General features: G+C 52.2%; 1 protein-coding gene across 1 annotated transcript in view; it reads right to left on the bottom strand.

The window, feature by feature from the left end:
• The window catches only part of LOC117004462 (nuclear factor of activated T-cells, cytoplasmic 2-like), a 72054-nt gene extending 57723 nt beyond the window's left edge, over nt 1–14331 (bottom strand). Inside the window, exons 1-3 of the mRNA XM_033075238.1 lie at nt 14181–14331; nt 4391–5414; nt 3039–3207 (exon numbers count right to left, since the gene is read on the bottom strand). Of these exons, the coding sequence (XP_032931129.1) occupies nt 3039–3207; nt 4391–5414; nt 14181–14331 (1344 nt within the window). The remainder of the gene's footprint in view (nt 1–3038; nt 3208–4390; nt 5415–14180) is intronic.
• Nucleotides 14332–20207: the final 5876 nt, after the last annotated feature.

Genomic DNA, 20207 nt, shown 5'->3' on the forward strand with positions numbered 1-20207 from the left:
GAAGTCACATACAGTTAAAAGTCAGAGCCCCATGGGAAGCCCAGGCTGAGAAACAATGTCTCCTTTGACTGCGAAACCACAAGAAAACACAGACGGCAAAATTCAAATATAAAAGGAAAGTGGAACATACGTTTGTTATTGTAAAGCAGCTCCTGTGAGCTCCACTAACAACTCTGCCATTCCAGCTTCTTTTTAACAAGAAAAATAAAAAGAGGCAGTGAAAGTCACCACAGTTTTTAAAGTTAGAACCCAGGGGAATGGGTTTTTGGGCTGGCTGTGCTGAACAGGAGCCCCTCTCAGTCCAGCTTTCTCTAGAGGAGAGGTGAGGAGGAGAGGAGCCTGGCACAGGGCTGGATGGGCTGGGGGTGCCTGTGCCTGCCCCTGCCTCACCTGAGCACTGGGGTTTGCAGCCCTGCTCTACGTTTGGATGTTGCACCAAGGTAAACATTGGGTCGTGGATTTAACCTTGCCATTACAGCCCAGGTTTGTGTCTGGGCTGCACCTCCATCCCAACCCCATCCTCGGGAGCAGCCACTGCCCTTCCCACTGCACAGGCTCCTCCTCAGCCCTGGCTGGAGCAGCTGGCACAAACCAGCAGCTTTGGGAACAAAGAGTTGGGAAGCAAACGTGCCTTCCCCTCCTGTGTGGGCTCAGTGACCTGCAGGATGGAAGGACATGGAAACTTCAGCTTTGTCCTTCCACAGAGCATTCCTGGCTGTTCTCAGCACCCTGACATCCAGGGGATGCTCACACCCAGCTCACACCCAGCTCACACCCTAGAACCTGAGTTTCTCTGCAGTCACCACAGGCTGTGGGTTCCTCCCAAGAGGGACTCGAACACCTGAGCTGGGAGCCTGTGCTCCTGGTGCTGAGATCCCACATGGAATATCCCATGTGGTCCAGCTCCCCAGAGGCTCTGCCCACCCAGACTCTTCTCCTGCCATGCTTGGAGTGCACGGCTGCTGCAGAGCCCTGAGCACAAACCCTCGGGGCTTGACACGTGAAGAAGAGGAAGCAGCATCAGAAAGATAAACCACAAGATAAGGCTTGGAGGATATGAGATCTGCTGGTCTGTAGCTTCAGAGCACCCCAAAGAAGAAATCTGCATGCAAAATGCACTTCTAAAAAATAAATATTGCAGGCCAACAGCGTGCTGCAAAAACCAGCCAAGAGCTCTTCTGCCAGCAGGTTCAGCTGGGTAATCAGACACGTGGAGAGTTAATGGAAAGCTTTTCTAAAATCAGATTAGTTTCAAAAGAGATCGTAGTTTAGAAAAATACTTTGCATCTGAGAAGAACACAAAAGTTAAACTTCACTGAGGGGAAAAGAAGGAGAAGAAAAAAGGAAAAGATTCCTTGAAGCAAAATAACTTCTGACATGAAAACTTTGGATTTTACTATCCTCCCCCAGTCTGAGATGTCATAAACCAGACAGGTGCAACTATCTCATTGCTTGGCATCCAGATGAACCTGGTTATGTTCAAGTGAACACAAATTCAACAAATACTCCCAGCTTTACAATAAACCTTCAGAAAGAAACTGTCCATGTTTTCCCCAGATGCAGGCACAGCTGTGCAGAGGCACATCTGCTCGGGGAGCTAAAGTGGACATTTGAATTTACAGCCTTAGATCCTGAAGCTTGAAGGCAAATTATGATAAAACTAGCAATACTGGTTCCTGTCTTCAACAGAAAATAGAAATGCCTCTTTGATTGATTTTGATTGCAGGAAGGAATCAAATTCTATTTGCATGTCACAAGAAACTCCTTCAGTGCAATAGGAATGTTGGTAGGAATACCTGGGGAGGGTGAGTGATACTGCAGTTGCAAGCAAACTGAGGAAGGAGCAAGTGCTGATTGGTGCCATTCCTGCACCTAGGCAGCTTCAAACACACCACAGGAGCTCCTCAGAGCCCAACCAAAACCCTGCAGTGCTGAGGAATGGCCAGGGTGACTCTGGCTGATATCAGCCTGCACCCTCTACTCAAATACCCACTCCATACGTGCAGGTCCAGCTCCATCAAAGCAAACAAATTCATTAATTTACCAATTTATGGCTTGATTTTAAAAGAGGGTGAGCCTGCAGGGGAATATTGAACATGTGTTTGGAGTTAAGCACAAATCAGCCCAGTGAAATTAGCGGTATTGATCACATGCTTGAAATTACGCATAAATGTTAATGTTTTCCTGATTCCTGCAAGGCCTGAGTGTGTCAGGAACATCTGTGGGATGCAGCCCAACTCTGCTCAGTGAAGGCTGTAGCTGTGGCTGCCCTGTTCAGCTCCCACTCATCATTCCAGCCCTCTCCCCCTGACACAGTACAGCCCCAGCCCAGCCTGCCTTTGGCTTTCCTTCAGGAAACTCGGGCTGAAAACAGGGGAAATGAGGGAAATGACTGATGTGCCCCTCTCAGCTACACTGCAGCTGCTCAGCCAGTATTTCATACCCCCTGTGAAAGGTGAAGGAAAAGCTGTTCACACTCCAAACAGAAGGGTTCAGCTCATTCACCTCTCAGGTCAGCAAAGGGACAAATTCGTTCTCTCCACCACTGGCACTCTCAATTTTGCTCACTTGTTTCACCAGTGACTTCCCAGGCACCTTATGACAGTCATGACGAGGTTTGGAGCACCCAGAAAAGGCAGCAAACACATCACCCACATTTCTGAGCTTTCAGAAACCAATCCAAATCACCCTTCCCCAAATCCTGGACTTCCCCATGGCTCAGCTCATCCAAAAGCTCACGGGATGCTCCTCTTCCAGGGACAACCCACAGCAGCAATTCAGAGATGAGCTTGTCCACCAGGGGATCACATGAGGTTTATAGAGCCCAGAAAAGGCAGCAAACACATCACCCACATTTCTGAGCTCTCAGAAGCCAATCCAAACCACCCTTCCCCAAATCCTGGACTTCCCCATGGCTCAGCTCATCCAAAAGCACATCCAAAAGCTCAGAGGATGCTCCTCTTTCAGAGACAACCCACAGCAGCAATTCAGAGATGAAATTTCCCCCCTTTGGCTAGAGGAGATGCCCAGAGCCTTACCTGGACCACGGGGTGTCCCCCGGTGGGAGCCTTGACGGCGCCGCGGCTGCCCTCGGTCTCGTAGTGCGCGCGGTGGTGGGGCTTGGGCTGCACCTCGATGCGCAGCTCGTACGAGCCAGACTGGCTGGCCAGGGGCCACTCCAGGGGGGGCAGAGACTGCACAGGCAAGCTGGGACACACAGAGAGACACAACAGCAGGGACACTGCTGAGAACGTGGCTCCTCAAAGCCTCCATCCCTCCTTCATCCCGGGGCCCCTCCTGGAATATTCAGGAATTCTCGTGGGTTGTGCTGCACTGCTCACATCTCTGCTGAGATCATGGCCATCTCTGTGGGCCCATCTCCTTGCAGAGGAGAATGAGATATTTCTGCTTCTTAAACAGAAATATCTGTAGCAGTTACATTTTTTCTTTTATCTAGCTCCTGCTATGTGTCTCCAACTTGGATCACGTATTGTGAAATATTAACTCCATTTTGTCATTACCTAACAGTTGTGCAAATTAACAATTGTTATGATTTACATAGATGTTAAAATGCACATCAATAAAATGCTAAATATTCTTACCTGGTACTACTTTTCCTGTTATGAAAATACACAAGGGTTTATGGCATGAAATGAACACACTGCAGTGTGCAACTAAAGCCTGCCCTGGATTTTAAAGCACTCTGACTCTGTGGCTGCTGCCAGGACCGGTCTGACGAGCCAAGGGAAGTCACAGCCCGTGCTCTGTCACTCACAGTTTGTGTTTGCAGGTCAGGAACACCCTGGGATAACGTCAGTGTGGGGACAGCCCCGGTGCCCAGCGGGATGGCACTGGCTGGGTGCCAGCAGGGACTGCCAGCCCCGTCACTCACTTGGCACCCTGGGTCCTGGCAGGTGCCACAGAGCCAGGCAGTGGAGCCCTGAGATTTGGGCTAAGGGAAAGCTGGAGGTCACCAAACACTCAGTGTGACCTGGAGCAGTGAGCTCTGGTTTGAATCAGGCATTATTTAAATTTAAATAAAAATAAATTAGGATGTTTTCATCCTTGATGGAAATTTGTGACTTTACAAAAGCAATCTCACCACTTTAAGAGCAGCAGGACAGCACCAGAGTGTACAGCTTTTGTCAAAGGTTTCAATCTGCTATTTAGACAAATGATTTAGAAATTTGAATTTGTAGTGCACTGTGCTATCAGTGAACCTCTTTGGGGATGTTTTGCAAAACCCTGACTTTTTAACCTCGGAATCCCCATGAACCAGTGCAGTCCCTGAGCACTCAGCTCTGGTCCTGCCCAATAAAACACTCCCTAGGGATCACCAGCCACGACAGAGGACACCAAACCACAAACAGCCAGGAGAAGGATTTCATACCTGCAGATTGGTATTGCAGGCACCAGCTGCTTCGTCCAGGACGGAGGAACCAACAGAATGGATTCTGGGGCCGAGTTTCTCCTGTCCTCCTGCTCGCAAGGCCCGTGGAAGTCAACAGTCTGAAAGACGTGGCACGGGATGCTGTTTTTGTGGGAAGGCATGGACGAGGGGTCGGGGCTGGTTTTCCAGATTTTCGTGGGCACGCCGCAGGAGGGGTCGGCGGGGAGGCTGCTCATGGCATCCATGGGCAGGGCGGCGCTGGGCAGCGGCGTGAAAGCGCCCGCAGAGCCGTCTTCCCTCGGGGCCACGCGGGGAGAGGGCTGTGGAGAGGGGCTGCGGGAGCGCCCAGGAGAGCTGGGGGGCAGCTGGCTGCTGTAGAGCCCCGTGCTCGAGTACCTCCTTTTTGCACCTGGCGACGAAGACCTTGAGTTGGGACAGGGTGATGGTGAGTGGCGTCCCAAGCAGGCTTCCTCCGTGATGCTTGTTCGTGGTGACATTATTGGAGAGGTTCTAGGAGAATAATGAGTATGGATGTTTTGAAACTGTGGACAAAGGTCATCACTAGGACCATTATTTGGTGAAACACATGGTGAGGTGCAAGGAGATACATTTGTCTCTGAAATGAAACTTGCAGAGGAGCCGCTACTAGCTGGGCTCAGACACAGTGGTTCTCTGTAGCCCTCAAAGCCAGGGACGGGCAGGGTAACCCTCGGGCTAGTGGTGGCTGAGTTGGACTGTTCTACCAACAGAACATCTGTGTCTCTGCTGCGGAAGGGACCCCCTGAGTGAATCAGTTCGTGATATGGAGTTATTTCAATCCTAGGGCTCGGAGCAGAGGCCCCTGCAGCGTTGGCAGGGTGTGTAGGTGTTGGCCCTATGCTATCTGGCTGTCCATATCTGCCCATGGGGTCTGCAGAAAGGCTAGGAAAAGGCAGGGGGCATGGCTTGAGGCCACAGTCCAAGACATCATGAGCGTATGTAACTCCAGAGGGTGGGCTGGTGGTTTTATGTGGAGTCGGTTCTTCTGGAAAAAGAAGGGTCTCTTTAAGACTGTAAATATTGTTACAGAAGCTGAGCAATCATGGGTTAAAAAAAATGCATATTTATAAACTGGTTGTGATCTGATATTAGCTTATTATTTCACTCTTTTTAAGTGCAGTCAATGCCTGTGAGAAGTGCTGGGTTAAGAGCCAGGGAAGCTCGAGGGCTCAGGGCAGGTGCAGCATGGACAGAGGCACTGCAAACACCTCCAGCCAGGCTCCTGCTGCCTGAGCCTCACCTGAGGGATCCCCTGGACAGGTCAGCATCCCTCTGGCCACAGCAGGCTGCCCTCCTGCCAAGGACACCCCTTAGTGACACCTCAGGTGACTTTGGCCACATTTTGCCAACTGGGAGCTGGACCGAGACCAGCACATCACAAAATCACTTCCAAACACATCTACATAAAACCAAATGTTGAGGAGCAGCTTTTGGAGAGGGAGAAACCCCTTCCTTACACAGCCAAACCCAGGCAGGCCAAAGCTGAGCTCAAACTCTAAAATTGAAAAGGCAGTTCTGTGTGCTGATTTGCTTGGCTCTGTATCATGACAGCAAGGTTGGTGACAGGTTTCATGTGAGTCAGAAAACACATTCACAAATATTTGTTAGAGAAGAGAGAGAGGGAGAAAGAATCCAGCCCTGTGGTTAAAGGGCAATCACATTCCAATTTCAGCCCCAGGAGCATCTTCAGACAGGGATTATAAAATACACAATAACAAGTGTTCAGTAGAACCCTCTCTCTTCTGGTACCAAAAATCCTCAATTTTCAGAGATTCCCATTTTACAAACTGCTCCCAGGGAACACAGAATTGCCAGCACTGCTGAGCCCAGCTCCAGCCTGGTCCCACACCCCAGGGTGTGCGTGGCAGTGGCATCCCAGAACCAGGGCAGGGATTCCCATGGACAGCAGCTCCTGGAGCTGCCCCAGCCTGGGGGCTGGAGAGGATTTGTCATCACACAAAAACATACAAAACATTACCAGGATTTGCATGTGTTTTTAAAGTGTATCCAGCAGGAAATACCTGAAACGGCCCCACAATTTGGGGTTAATTCACACTATCTGCTGGCTCTGGGCACAGATCAGTGCATGTCACAGGCAGAGGGTTTCATTTAAATATTGAAATTACTGTTCTAGCATTTTCTCTAACTCCTGCATGACATGAGACAGCAATTCCCATGAGAAAATATCACACAGAAAGCCAGGCAGGGGCTGACTGTGCTTTCTGCAAAAGTAGCAGAAGTTCCTGGTAACAAGCAGAGAGATTTGGACTATTTTCAGGGGGTTTCTGTTCATTTTTAGGAACTGCTGGTGTTTAGTGGGAAACCCCAAGAGCCGAGCAAACAAACCAACACACAGAATGTCTGGGACAGGAGGGGAGTGCACAGCACAGTCCAGCTTGCACAAAGCTCAAGGTTCCCTCTGGCTTTTAATCCCAGCACACAGCTGTTTTGGGGATAGGAAAACAGCAACGAGTCACTGAGCTCTGAGCCAAACGTATTTTTAGCGCCGTTGATTTCAGAGCTTTGGCACCCAGGAGTAGCGAGTGTGTCATCCCCATCACTCAGGTCTGACACATCGAGCCTCCAGATCGCTGCCGAGATTCCCTCTGAGCAGAGCTTGTCAGACTGCGGGACGAGCAGGGGAACACACCCCCAGGACAGTCACAGCCACCCCAGGGCACTCACAGCCACCCCTGGACACTCACAGAACACTCACAACCACCCCAGAACACTCATAGCCACCCCAGGTCACTCATAGAACACTCACAACCACCCCAGGACACTCATAGCCACCCCAGGTCACTCATAGAACACTCACAACCACCCCAGGACACTCACAGCCACCCCAGGACACTCACAACCACCCCAGGACACTCACAACCACCCCAGGACACTCACAGCCACCCCTGGGCACTCACAGAACACTCACAGCCACCCCAGAACACTCACAGCCACCCCAGGGCACTCACAGCCACCCCAGGACACTCACAGCCACCCCAGGGCACTCACAGCCACCCCAGAGCACTCACAGAACACTCACAGCCACCCCAGGACACTCACAGCCATCCCAGAACAGTCACAGCCACCCCAGGACACTCACAGGACACTCACAGCCACCCCAGGACACTCACAGCCACCCCCAGAACACTCACAGCCACCCCAGGACACTCACGGGACACTCACAGCCACCCCAGGACACTCAGAACCACCCCAGGGCACTCACAGCCACCCCAGGACACTCACAGCCACCCCAGGACACTCACAGCCACCCCAGGACACTCACAGGACACTCACAGCCATCCCAGAACAGTCACAGCCACCCCAGGACACTCACAGCCACCCCAGGTCACTCACAGGACACTCACAGCCACCCCTGGGCACTCACAGCCACCCCCGACACTCAGCATCGCTGTGCCCGCTCTGGGGACAGTCTCGGGGAGAATCCCCCCGATTCCAGCCAGCAAAACCAGCACCAAGCAGAGCCAGGTTGGATTTGTGCCATGATCAGCAGGAGCAGAAAAGCCTCTCCAGGCTGAACAGCTTCACCCCAAGGAGCAGTGAGCATTTCAGCTCCCCAGGCAGCACCCGTGCAGCCAGAGCTGCCCCACCACACCATAAACTGAATTATCTGTGCCAGGCACAGACAGCAGGCACAGAACCAAAACTCAGCCAGAGCTGTCCCACCACACACCATAACCTGAATTATCTGTGCCAGGCACAGACAGCAGGCACGGAACCAAAACTCAACACACCGAGCAGCAAAGCCAGCGGGGAGAGGTTCATGCTGAGGAATACGGGAAAAACAAAATTTGTATGTGCACGTGGCATTTTAAAAGTCTGCTGAATAACAAACACACCCCTCGCCCCCAGCGACAGCCCATCCAAAACCGGGCATCACACGAGCTGCTTTCCTTGCTCATCCCTGCAATGTTCCAGAGAGCACTTTCACCGCGGCACTGCCCCTCCCGCGGGATGCAATTCCAGCTATGAATACTCCAGCTATGAATATTCCAGGTATGAATATTCCAGGTATGAATATTCCAGGTATGAATGAATAACAGCGTTCACACACACGGCGAGCCCCAGCCTGCCCCTGCCACAGCCCCCGGCCGAGCAAACACCCACAGCATTCGTGCAGCAACAATATTTACTGTCCCCCCATGGCAGAGCGACAGAGAAGGGGCCGAGGGCACGGCTGCGAAACCGGGCTGGGTTTGGAACCGGGCTGGGTTTGGAGCCGGGCTCGGTTTGGGTTTGAAGCCGGGCTCGGTTTAGGTTTGAAGCTGGGCTCGGTTTGAATCTGGGCTCGGTTTAAAGCGGGCTCGGTTTAGGTTTGAAGCTGGGCTCGGTTTGAAGCTGGGCTCGGTTTGATGCCAGGCTCGGTTTGATGCCAGGCTGGGTTTGAAGCCGGGCTCGGTTTAGGTTTGAAGCTGGGCTCGGTTTGAAGCTGGGCTCGGTTTAAAGCCGGGCTCGGTTTGAAGCCGGGCTCGGTTTGAAGCCCGGCTCGGTTTGATGCCAGGCTCGGTTTGATGCCAGGCTGGGTTTGGGTTTGAAGCCGGGCTCGGTTTGATGCCAGGCTGGGTTTGGGTTTGAAGCCGGGCTCGGTTTGATGCCAGGCTGGGTTTGGGTTTGAAGCCGGGCTCGGTTTGATGCCAGGCTGGGTTTGGAGCCGGGCTCGGTTTGGAGCCGGGCTCGGTTTAAAGCCCGGCTCCGTTTGAAGCCCAGCTCAGTTTGATGCCGGTTTGGGTTTGATGCCGGGCTCGTTTTAAAGCCGGGCTCGGTTTGAAGCCGGGCTCGGTTTGAAGCCGGGCTCGGTTTAAAGCCGGGCTCGTTTTAAAGCCGGGCTCGGTTTAAAGCCCGGCTCAGTTTGCCCGGAGCAGCAGCGGCGATGCCCGGGGCTGAGCCTGCGGTGCAGGGAGAGGCTGCAGCCCTGACTCATCGCCTCGGCTCCGTCAGGAGCCCGGCTGCGCTTCGGGGAGCTCTGCCGGCCCCGCAGAGCGGCGGGGCACAATGAAATCACTGTCCCGGCCGCCGCTGCCCACGCTGGTGTCGCGGTCTGTGCCCATGGCAACGCCGGGGATGCTGCGAGGCGAGCTCAGCTCCGCGGGGCGAGGGGGAACAGCAAGTGCTGCTCCCACAGATACACGCCTCTTCCATGGAAATCGGCAGGAATTCTGCCTTTTGGCTTCAGCAGGAGGGGACTGGCTGCTCCGCTGCCGGCCAGCCTGGGGTCAGGAATCTGCTGGAGGAAAGGGCAGGGCAGAGACAGCAGCCAGGAGAGCAGCAGCAGCAGTTTGCTCCTGTAATAACATCAAGCCCTGCCTTCGCGAGGGGCAGAGGATGCTCGCAGCAGCTCAGCTGCTTCCCCTCTGCCCTCGCAGATCCCAGCGGCACAGGAATGGCTCAGGCACACGGCTCCAGCACCACCCAAAGTTCTCCCTGAGCTGCCGAGCCCGGGTAGGGCTGCAGGAGCTCAGGGTGGCCAGGCTCACCCTGCTGCCCTCTGCACACCGGGGATGTGGCACACAGCGGGGAGCAGCCCTGCCTCCCTCCAGCTGGGCTCCCCAAGGACGGAGAGCCCTCTGCAACCTTCCAAGGGAGCAGCTGTGTGATGGACCAGCCCAGCAAAGCTGTTTCCCAAGCACTGAACTGACTGAAACCTCGGTGCAGATGCCCCAGAGACAGAGCTTTGCTCCCAAGGCTGTGCCACCTGCAAGAGTTCATCCATTTCTGCATATTGCATCCCAGATCACAGACTGGGATACTCCAGCAAAGCACCACCATCCTCTCCACTCTTTTCTGGTGGACATCCCACAGACAGCTCCTCAGCACGGGCTGCTCCAGCACTCACCCCCTCCCTGCACTCAGGATTTCCCATCCTGAGGTTTCACTGCTGATTCACCCTCTGATTCAGCACCAAAAGATCCTTCTGCTGTGACAGGGGGTTAAAACACAGCGAGTTTCACACCCAGGCAGCTCTGGCATCTCCCCATGCTCTCAGTCAGCCTGACTGTCAGCAAACAGCCTCCCTGTGCCACTCAGCTCCTGTTCCTACAGCAGTCTGTCCCCCAGGCCCTCTGGGATCAAGCTGCCAGCTCTCATTGCCCCTTTTCACACAGGTTTTACCCACAGGACTGCCTCTCTCATCACAGCAGGGCTCTGGGTGCTCCTGCACTGCAAATACCCACCAAGGCAGCTCCAGCACCCTCTGGAAGCCAGGCACCCTCCCCATGTGGGGACCCTCAGGAGTGCCCCCAAGAACTGAGCCACAGCTGAATCATAGGTGAGAGAAATCAGGAGATTTCAGTTTCAAAGGACTTGACCCTCGATTTCTGAACTCCTTTTCACACATCTCTGAATGGCAGAGAGGAAAAGGAAGAGGCTCCCCAGGTTCCCCAGGGCCACAGCAGGGTGAGCACACGTGGCTTGGTGAGGGCCACCCTGCTCTGTTTTAAAACAAGGCAGCTTCTTCAAAGGCAGCCACTCAGCCAAATGGGACCGTGCCAATTAGCATGAAATTAGGGAATAAAAGCTGCATTCCGTGCTGGGTTTATCCAAACCATCCTCTAGGAAAAGCTAAAGATAGCCCCGTGCAGGGCAGGGAGGGCAGGGGCACAAGTTGGGTTTTGACCTCACATCCGCTGCCTGCAGCTCCCAGGATCTAACTGGAGTCCCTCATCTGCATAAATAAAAGAGTCGATTTTCTTTTTCAATTAACTTGCTTATTGTCATTTGAAGGGGCCAGTCCAGAGCTTCTTTGCATCTTTCAAAAGCTGAGTTGTCTGTTATTTACACTAACTGCTTGGAAGCTCCGAGTGAGAGCTGGTTTCCTGAGTGAAATCTGGAATTCTCTGGTAGATGTGCATATTTGTTTCTTTATGGAGAGCTGAACACTGCCTCCTGTGTTCCTGAGCCAGCCCCAGGACCCAACTGCATGCACTTTCAGTTTTTTTTCCTTTTAATAGCTTTGCATCTGGGAGAAGAAAAAAAAGGAACGAGGCAAATTATTCAGGGCTTGACACCTACAAGACGTGGCAATGTCCCTGGGAGCTGTCTACATACAAACAAGCATTTGGAGGAATATTAATATTTATGGATGCTCCCTGCCTCCCCTCTCTACACTGCACACACACAGAGCCTGTAGATTCCTATCACCAGCTGCAGGCTGAGTCCAATGAGCTACAGCAAGAGCCTAGAGAAAATGACTCTTCTCCATCTGCGTTTCTACCTGTTGTCTCAGGGCAGGATTTCATCTGGAATCTTATTTAAATGCAGGGTTTTTTTGGATTTGCAGCACACCCCTCAGAGGATCAGCTCCCAGAAGTGCTGAGCTCAAACATTAAAAATGATGTGGCAGCTTTTCCTCTCAGCAGATCATCACACACGGAGTGCCCAGCAAACCTGAAGGGAGCTGCTGGAGCACAGCACAATCTGGATTGCAGAATTTTGTCTCTCAAAGCCAACAGCAGGTGTTAGGGAAGAGCACAGACAGCACTTATCAGAACTTACTCCTCTGGGAGTATCCAGGAGTGGGAGTTTATTTGGAAATGCTCATTAACTCACCTGGCACGTTTGGAACTAAGATTTGGGATAGCACTGCCAACACCTGCACAGAACTCTGCAGGGAACGCATCCAACACTTCTTTGTTTAAAGGACAGAAGAATCCTCAATGGCCAAATGAAATCACAGCTTCCACCTGAAAGCTGAGTGTGCCTTGCCCACACTCCCCAAATCCTGTTCATCTGGGCAGGCCCCTGAGTTCAGCAGATGTTTGTTTGCAAACCCTGAGAAGATTGCTAATTAAAGTCTGGCAAGTAAAGGTAAAAAGCTTTTGGAAATGGCTGGCTTCAAGAGGAACATCCAATATTAATAACATTGACTGCAGGATTTTTGTTGACCCTTCTTTTCCCTGTTGCTTTTATAGCAGTCCATGTTCCTGTTGGCCCAGGCACAAGCCCCACTGAATGCCAGCACTTTCAGGAAGGATATTTCTGGCATCCCCATGACAACAAGTTGATATAGGTCCTACTTTTAAAACACAGCCTTGGAAGGATACTGCCAAAGTCCAGCCTTTTAAAAATTTGTTTATCAGGAATAAACATTCACCCCAATCCATTCCTAGAGCCTAACATTTACATTTTTTCCATATTTTTTAAATTTAAAAAATTACTTTTAGCATGCTTATAGATTAGTTATTTTAGGACTTGTCATGAGCAGTGGGTGGAGCAGACCAGGCTGGGAGGACTCAAAATGCAGGAACCAGCCTGAAGTGCTGGGTCCCACTGCTTTGGTTTTGGTTCCACTTTGAGTCCTCGTGTGCACAGGGCTTGTTTGCCCAAGTGCAGTTCAGATGAGGCCAGCAGTGCACACGAACAATGAGCAGCAGTGACCAGCAGCACGTGCATAAAGCCCTCGCTCAGAGTTTGAGCATTTTCTGCTCTGTGTAAACACACTTTAATCTTTTGTACATTAAAGCTTGCGGATGTATCCTGGATTGCTTACAGACTGGAGTTGTGCCTTTTCAAAGCCAGGGAGAATGTTCTCCAGATTACAATGCTCATGTATATGGTTGGGATATTTTTTTTTTTTAAATGCTAATGATTTCCATCTTTGGAAAAAAATTACTACTAATTATGGTTTCCAGTCATTCAAAAGTGAAGAAAGCAGGCTCGAGAAGGAAGTTACTTCTACAACAAGCACACACTGCTCTGCATTTATGTGGTTTGAAGATTAAACTTTCTACCCCCCACCTATGTACGATTATATTCTGTAGAAGTTCCCACTTAAGGTTTCACAGCAGCTCTGTCTAGTGCAAAGATGTGAACACAGCAGCATCTGAAGCTTTCACTGACATTCCATGTATTTTCACTAAAACCATAAACCCCTCCCCACCGTGGATTTACTGTAGCACGTTTTGATCTACATGAAAGCTTGAAAGAAAATTCATCTTTGTCCATCATGGTATGAACCATCCCCAGTCAGCTTTGATACTGGCTCACTTAAACAACGACAGAGAGAATAAAACTCAGCAACAACTCTGCATTTCACTAATGACAAGAATAAAACTCAGCAACAGCTCTCCATTTCACTAATGACAAGAATAAAACTCAGCAACAACTCTCCATTTCACTAATGACACCACGATTCAGCCTCAAAGGTCTCGTCCCTTAGAGGAGCACAACATCTCTGGATGCCCCAGGGAAACACCACTCTCACTGTGCAGAATCAAACCAACGTATCTTAGAGACAACATCCCAACAAATCATTCCTCCGGGTCCTCTCTTCTGGCTTTGCTTACACAAATCTGTATTTCAAGGCAAGTATCCCTGTTCGGTACCATCAACAGCCAGAATCACCATTCGGAAAGCCAGGCAACACTTGCCACCGCACTTTACAGTATCACAGCACAAGCCCAGAAAAGCAGAACAGCCCGCAAATCTTTCTTTTTTTCCTCAAATTCATCTCCAGCCGGCGGTGTTTGTCGCCGGGCTGGAGCCAGCTGTGCCCGGGCAGCTGTGCCAGCCCTGCCGGGCTCGGCGCTCCCGGGGCTGCACGCCCCAGCGCTCGGTGCCCGCAGCTCGCCCAGCCGTGCCGGGATGCTGCTGAGCCCTGCCACAGCTCCCCGCGGCTGGCTGCACGGCTCTGGGGACAGCAGCGATGTCCCGATCCAGGGGCACGGCCACCAGCCCCGGGCGAGCACCTGCCGGGCGAGCGCCAGCCCCGAGGAGCTGCCGGGGGCTCCTCACCAACCTTCGATCGGCTTCAGGTAGTCGTAGTCGAAGAGGACGGAGAAGTCGAACTCCTCCTGCGGGCTGCCGGGCCGGGCCGTGCCGGGGCCGGGCCCGGGGTCCCCATCGTGCGGGCCGGGCTCGGGGCCGGGCCCGGGGCCCGCCGCGCTCATTGCGGCCCGGGGGGCGAGGGAGCCCCGAGAGCCGCGGCCGCGACCCCGCGGTGCCTCCGGAGCGAGAGCCGAGCGGGGATGGAGCGGGGCAACTCCGAGAGACAAACGCCCTGGCTCGGGGGCTGCGGAGGGCACGGAGCCCCGACGGCGAGCGCGGGCGGCACGGCTGGGCACGGCTCGGCTCGGCTCGGCTGGGCACGGCAAAGCACGGCTCGGCTCGGCTCGGCACGGGCGGCAGCGGGGCAGCTTCCTGCTCCTCGCAGCCACCTGCGCCGGGGCCGCCCCCGGGGAGGAGCCGGCACCGGCCCGGCAGCGCCGCACCCGGGCTGGGAACGGCGGGGACCGCGGGCTGCCCCGGCTCGGGAACCCCCGGGAACGGGGGCCTTTGGGCGAGCATCTCCTGTCCTTTGGGCGAGCATCTCCTGTCCTTTGGGCGAGCATCTCTGTCCTTTGGGCGAGCGTCTCCTGTCCTTTGGGCGAGCGTCTCCTGTCCTTTGGGCGAGCATCTCCTGCTTTTTGGGCGAGCATCTCCTGCTTTTTGGGCGAGCATCTCCTGTCCTTAGGGCGAGCATCTCCCTGTTCTTTGGACGAGCATCTCCCTACCCTCTGGCCGAACATCTCTCTGCCCTTTGCCCGAGCATCTCCTGTTCTTTGGGCGAGCATCTCCCTGCCCTCTGGGCGAGCATCTCCTGTCCTTGGCCCGAGCATCTCCTGTTCTTTGCCCGAGCATCTCCTGCTCTTTGCCCGAGTCTCTCCCTGCCCTCTGGGCAGCCTCCCCGCGCTGTCCCCCCGCGTTAGCCGTGCCGGGCTGTGCTACCGCAGCCGCTCTCTGCGGAGGTTCCAGGGTCAGCACCTCTCCCAGGGTGCGGGAGCTGCCCTCGCCTTCTCCAGGCTTCGCACATCCCGCACCATGTGCTCCCAGGGCAGCTGCGGCAGCTGTCGGGTGTCTGTAAGCTCAGGACAGCCTGTCACAGCCGGAGCAGCTTTAGAGGCAGCGGGTTCGTGGTGCACAAGGCTCTGTTCTCGTCCTGTCCTGCTCACAATCTGTGTTGCAGAGGATGAGCACTGCCGCGTTCCCTGCTGGCCACAGCCGGGTGCTGCCAGCTTGCCCAGGTGCCCCCAGCCACCCCCACACTGACTCCATTCATCCCACCTCGGCCTGGCCCTGTTGGGGTGCTGGTCACTGCCTCCACAGCCTCCTGCCCTCGGGATGGGGCTGAACCCACCAGGAACTGGGGACCCTGGGTTTGTGTGTGCAGGGCTCTGTGCTCAGGGGACCCTGGGTTTGTGTGTGCAGGGCTCTGTGCTCACAGCGCTGTTCCCTCACTGTGTGCTGCCCTTCATGAGTGTGCACATGGCTGTCATCAGGTCTGTGAGTTTGAAAAATGCTCCTAGTCTGTGGACAGGGCAGGGAGGCAAGGGCAGAGGGACCAAGATCATTAAAGAAGTATTTTGGTGTTTACTTCAGCTTGTTTTTATTTGCTAAGCCTGTCAGCATGGCAGCATTAACTGCAAGATAAATCCAACCCTGCATTACTTGTCTAAGGTCACAGAAAGTCTGTTTTAAAGCACACATGAACCAGAATCTCTGCAGTGGTGCTAAAACCTACTGCCTTTCTCATTAATGTGTCCAGCCAAGTAATGACAAATTGCCTTCTCATCACACCCTTCTGCTCCATCCTTTGCTCGTCCAGAGGACAAGAACTCAGACTTTCCCTGCAGTTTGCAGTCGGGTTCTTCACTGAGTCTCTGACCAGCACTGGGCAGTCCCCCTGCAGCTCTGGGTGAGCAGAAACACCACACAGGGCTGGGGCTGACAGGGCACTCGGGGAGCAGCCAAACAGTCACACTGCAATCAGCCCTTGTGGCATTAATTTGTTACTGGAAGGTGCCAGGGAATAGGGAAAGTGGCTGTCAGACAGGGCAGGTGAGCCTGCAGACACAATGTTCACTGAGGTATTCACAGATCCTTGGGGAACCTGGGCTGCTCTCTCCTGATTTGTTCTGAATTGTTTAAACACCTATTAAATTGGATTGTTTCTATCTGTTGTCCAGTGATCCTCACTGTTTGTTGAGCACTGGCCTTTTATCATTGGCTATTCTGTTTGAAATTCATTAGAAAAATGAAACACACTTGCTGATCTTGGCTTAGCACTGAAGAGAGCTGCCATCCTCACAGCTAACACCACAGGGAGCACGATGGGAGAGCATCGATTGTATTAGCCACAGAAAGAAAGGACACAAATAAAAACACTGAACTTTTAAAGTGAGGTAGAGATGCTTGGCAGGAGGGCATGGGGAGACAACCCTGACTTCTGCTCAAGCTCTATCCCATCCTTTACTTCCCAGCTTGCCTGCAATCCATTAGGCATGTGAAGTTGCAGACTTATCCTCAGCTACTCCTAGGATTAGTAGTACTGCACAGATGGAAAATGTACCTTTTGCTTTCCAAGAGGACCGTGTCATGCAGAGGAGTTTCATCAAACACGTAATCATCAATTCTGACTCTGGCCAGGAATGAGGGTGACAAGACAGCAATGAGAAAAGTGTTAGAGAAACGCAGGAATTAGCTCAGCTTATAGGATTCAAGGTTTTCTGCCCAGCAGACAGCTCGACAGATGTCAGGGAGCAGGAGGCAGCGGGCTGTAGTGCAGTGTGTCCCTGCTGCTCCCCCTGCAGCTCTCAGGGCACATGAGGACACCAGCCCCATACAATCCCTGCTCAGAACCTACAGGAACCAGTCTGACAAGCTCTGAGTGCACAGAGATGGGAGTTTGAACTCTCTGTGGGCTGGTTTTGAGCCTACTTGTTTGTTATTTATAGCAGGAATATTACAAATGCACAAAATACCGATATTAGAGGGGCGAGAAGCCACTGGTAGGTGCAGGCAGCTGCAGAATTCAGCTCAAGTGACAGCTGTAGTTTTTGGAGCCTTCCAAAGGCTGAGTGGAGTTTAGTTTAGACCCAAAACAGGCTCTTGAGCCCACAATGAAAATAAAACATTATAAATTGTTTAAGTTTGAGCTGTTAATAACTACATAACTGACAAATACTGCCCACAGCCTGTCATTAATAATTAGTGGTGAAGGAAAGGCAGGGAAGCTCCTAGACTTCAACAGGCTGTGGGCTCTTCAGCCCAGTATATACACTCAGGAACATCACCCAAATCAAAGAACAAAACCCAAACAATGTGACAGACACTTCCCAAAGCTTGATTTCCATGAGGGTTGGAGTGAAAGGCTGGGATAGACTGTCCAAAACCAGAAATACTGGTTTTCCTAAATCTCAATCATTCTCACATCAGACCCTTCATTTCTGCAAGGATCCTCCATGCATTTCTCCTGTGTCCAGGATCATGGAGATTGGTCCCAGCTCTGCCTGGGCTGTCAGCACCCACCCTGACATCTGGGAGTCAGCACTAACTGCAGGCTTTTTTTCTCTAAAGCTGTTTTCATGAGCCAAAAAGGTGTTTCAAGGACTGCAGCAAAGCCTGTCCTTGGCAGCATTAACAAAAATTGCAGCCACGTATGCTTGCAGCAGGCTCCACACAGAGCAGAACTGGAAATACACTGTGCTGCCATTTCAGGGAACTGCAGGATGGAAGGAGTCCTTTTCCACATACTTGGATCCGTGCTGGCCTTTGGCAGGGCTGTGCTTTAATAAAACTTTAGAGGAATGTGAATACTGGACTACCTAGGCACTGAGGGACGGGGAATCCAACAACAAAGCTAAAAAGAGCTCTTCTAGTGTAATAAAAACTGTGAGTTAGAGTCCTTAACTTATTGCTCAGTGTTTAAATGCACTGCCTATTTTCAGTTTCTACTTGTACTGCCCCCCTGTATTCCCTGCACCAATAACTTCACTAATGCAAGGGATCAGAGGATGCTCCGAGATGAGGAAATTTTATTTCATCTCAGAAATGTCTCTGCTAATTATTATTTGTCCCACATGACACATAACTCACTCTGGATCACTAATACTGCAATACCTACATTAAACTTTTTAAAAGAAAAAGAAGTAGAGAAAAGTGGATTAAGAAAGCTGCATGTCTATTTAGTTGCTAAAACCCAAAGAAAATATGAGTCAATGCTGTCTTAAAAATCTAAGTGTTCTAATGGTGTATGTGGCAGGCATTAGAAATTTAACAGGCAACTAAAACTTGCACATGGACTTAATCCAAGCTCTTTAAAATGAGCTCAGACTGTGAGTGACTGCTTGCTTGGTCTGGAGTGTGGGGAGTGTTATTAGAGAAAAAAAAAGGAGGGAGAGAGAAGGAAGAAATATCTGGTAGTTCCTTTGAGAGGCACAAGCACACACACTATTCAATTTTGGGGTCAGGCTGAGTCACAGATATTACCCCCCAATTTCAAGCTTAAAGTGGTTTGGCAAGGAAGGACAATGGAAAAATTGTTCATATCTCCACGTTCCCATTAAGTTCTGAAGTCTGCTGGGCAAACCAAAGGAATGCACATATCATAGTTTTTAAAAAAATAGATTAGGCCAGTAGTGGAAAAGAAGTTCTAAGATATTATTATCCTTGGCTATTTTTTAAGAAATGAGTGATGAAATTTCACTTAGAATATCTATTGGAATATTATAAAAGAGTGCTCCAGTTCTGTCAGCGTCCCATCTGTGAATGTGATTCCTGCCCTGCACGAAAGACTCTGGAATCATTTGCTGACTGCAGCTGGTGTCCCACAGCAGACAAAGGCCAAGGGACAGAGAATTAACAGCTGTGGGACCCCAGGGTGCCACAGGGACCTGGGGACACATGGGACAGATCTCTGCCCTGGCTGAGACTTGCTGAAGCCCAGCTCGGGGAGCAAAGGCACCGAAGCAGCTTTTTCTGGCAGGGTGTTTGTGCAGAGCCTTCATTCCTCATCCTGAGCCTGCTCCAATCATAAAAGGGGATAAGGGCTTAAAATTATTAGCACATCATCATTTACACACCCTGCATTAGTAAGACTCTGACACTTTGTTGTGGGTGCAGGAATCCTCCCGAAGGCAGATCCCAAAAGTGCCATGTGTTATTAACCCCTTGCAGCTTCGTGCTGCTTTTTCCTCGTGGAAATGTTGGGAGCAGCCTTGTGGCACAAAGGCAAGTCGGGGGCAGAGACTGCTCCGATCAGCCCTGCAGCACTGACAGGAGCAACATTTGCATAAGGCAAAAATACACTCTGGGGCCCAGGAGCATTTTCTTTCTGGAGCACCTCAAGGCTCTGTCGTGCAACTGATTGCACTGCTCCACTGGCTACTCCCAAATATTCCATCTGGAAATAAAAGAAATAAATTAGTGCTTTTCATTCTGGGCTGTGGCTGCAGGGCTCTGAGGAAAGCAGAGCTGCCCGGCACAGGGAGGGGCTGTGGTGCTGCCCCCGGTGCTGTCCCTCAGCTTTGATGCCCTGCTGTCCTGAGCTCTGATGCCCTGCTGTCCCTGAGTTTTGATACTCTGCTGTCCTGAGCTCTGGTGCCCTGCTGCCCTGAGCTCTGATGCCCTGCTGCCCTGAGCTCTGATGCCCTGCTGTCCTGAGCTTTGATGCCCTGCTGTCCCTGAGTTTTGATGCCCTGCTGTCCTGAGCTCTGATGCCCTGCTGTCCTGAGCTTTGATGCCCTGCTGTCCCTGAGCTCTGATGCCCTGCTGCCCTGAGTTTTGATGCCCTGCTGTCCTGAGCTTTGATGCCCAGCTGTCCTGAGCTTTGATGCCCTGCTGCCCTGAGCTCTGATACTCTGCTGTCCCTGAGCTCTGATGCCCTGCTGTCCCTGAGCTCTGATGCCCCTGCTGTCCCTGAGTTTTGATGCCCTGCTGCCCTGAGCTCTGATGCCCCTGCTGTCCCTGAGCTTTGATGCCCTGCTGCCCTGAGCTCTGATGCCCCTGC

Source organism: Catharus ustulatus, chromosome 17 (genome assembly GCF_009819885.2).
Source record: "Catharus ustulatus isolate bCatUst1 chromosome 17, bCatUst1.pri.v2, whole genome shotgun sequence".
Taxonomy (NCBI): Eukaryota; Metazoa; Chordata; class Aves; order Passeriformes; family Turdidae; genus Catharus; species Catharus ustulatus.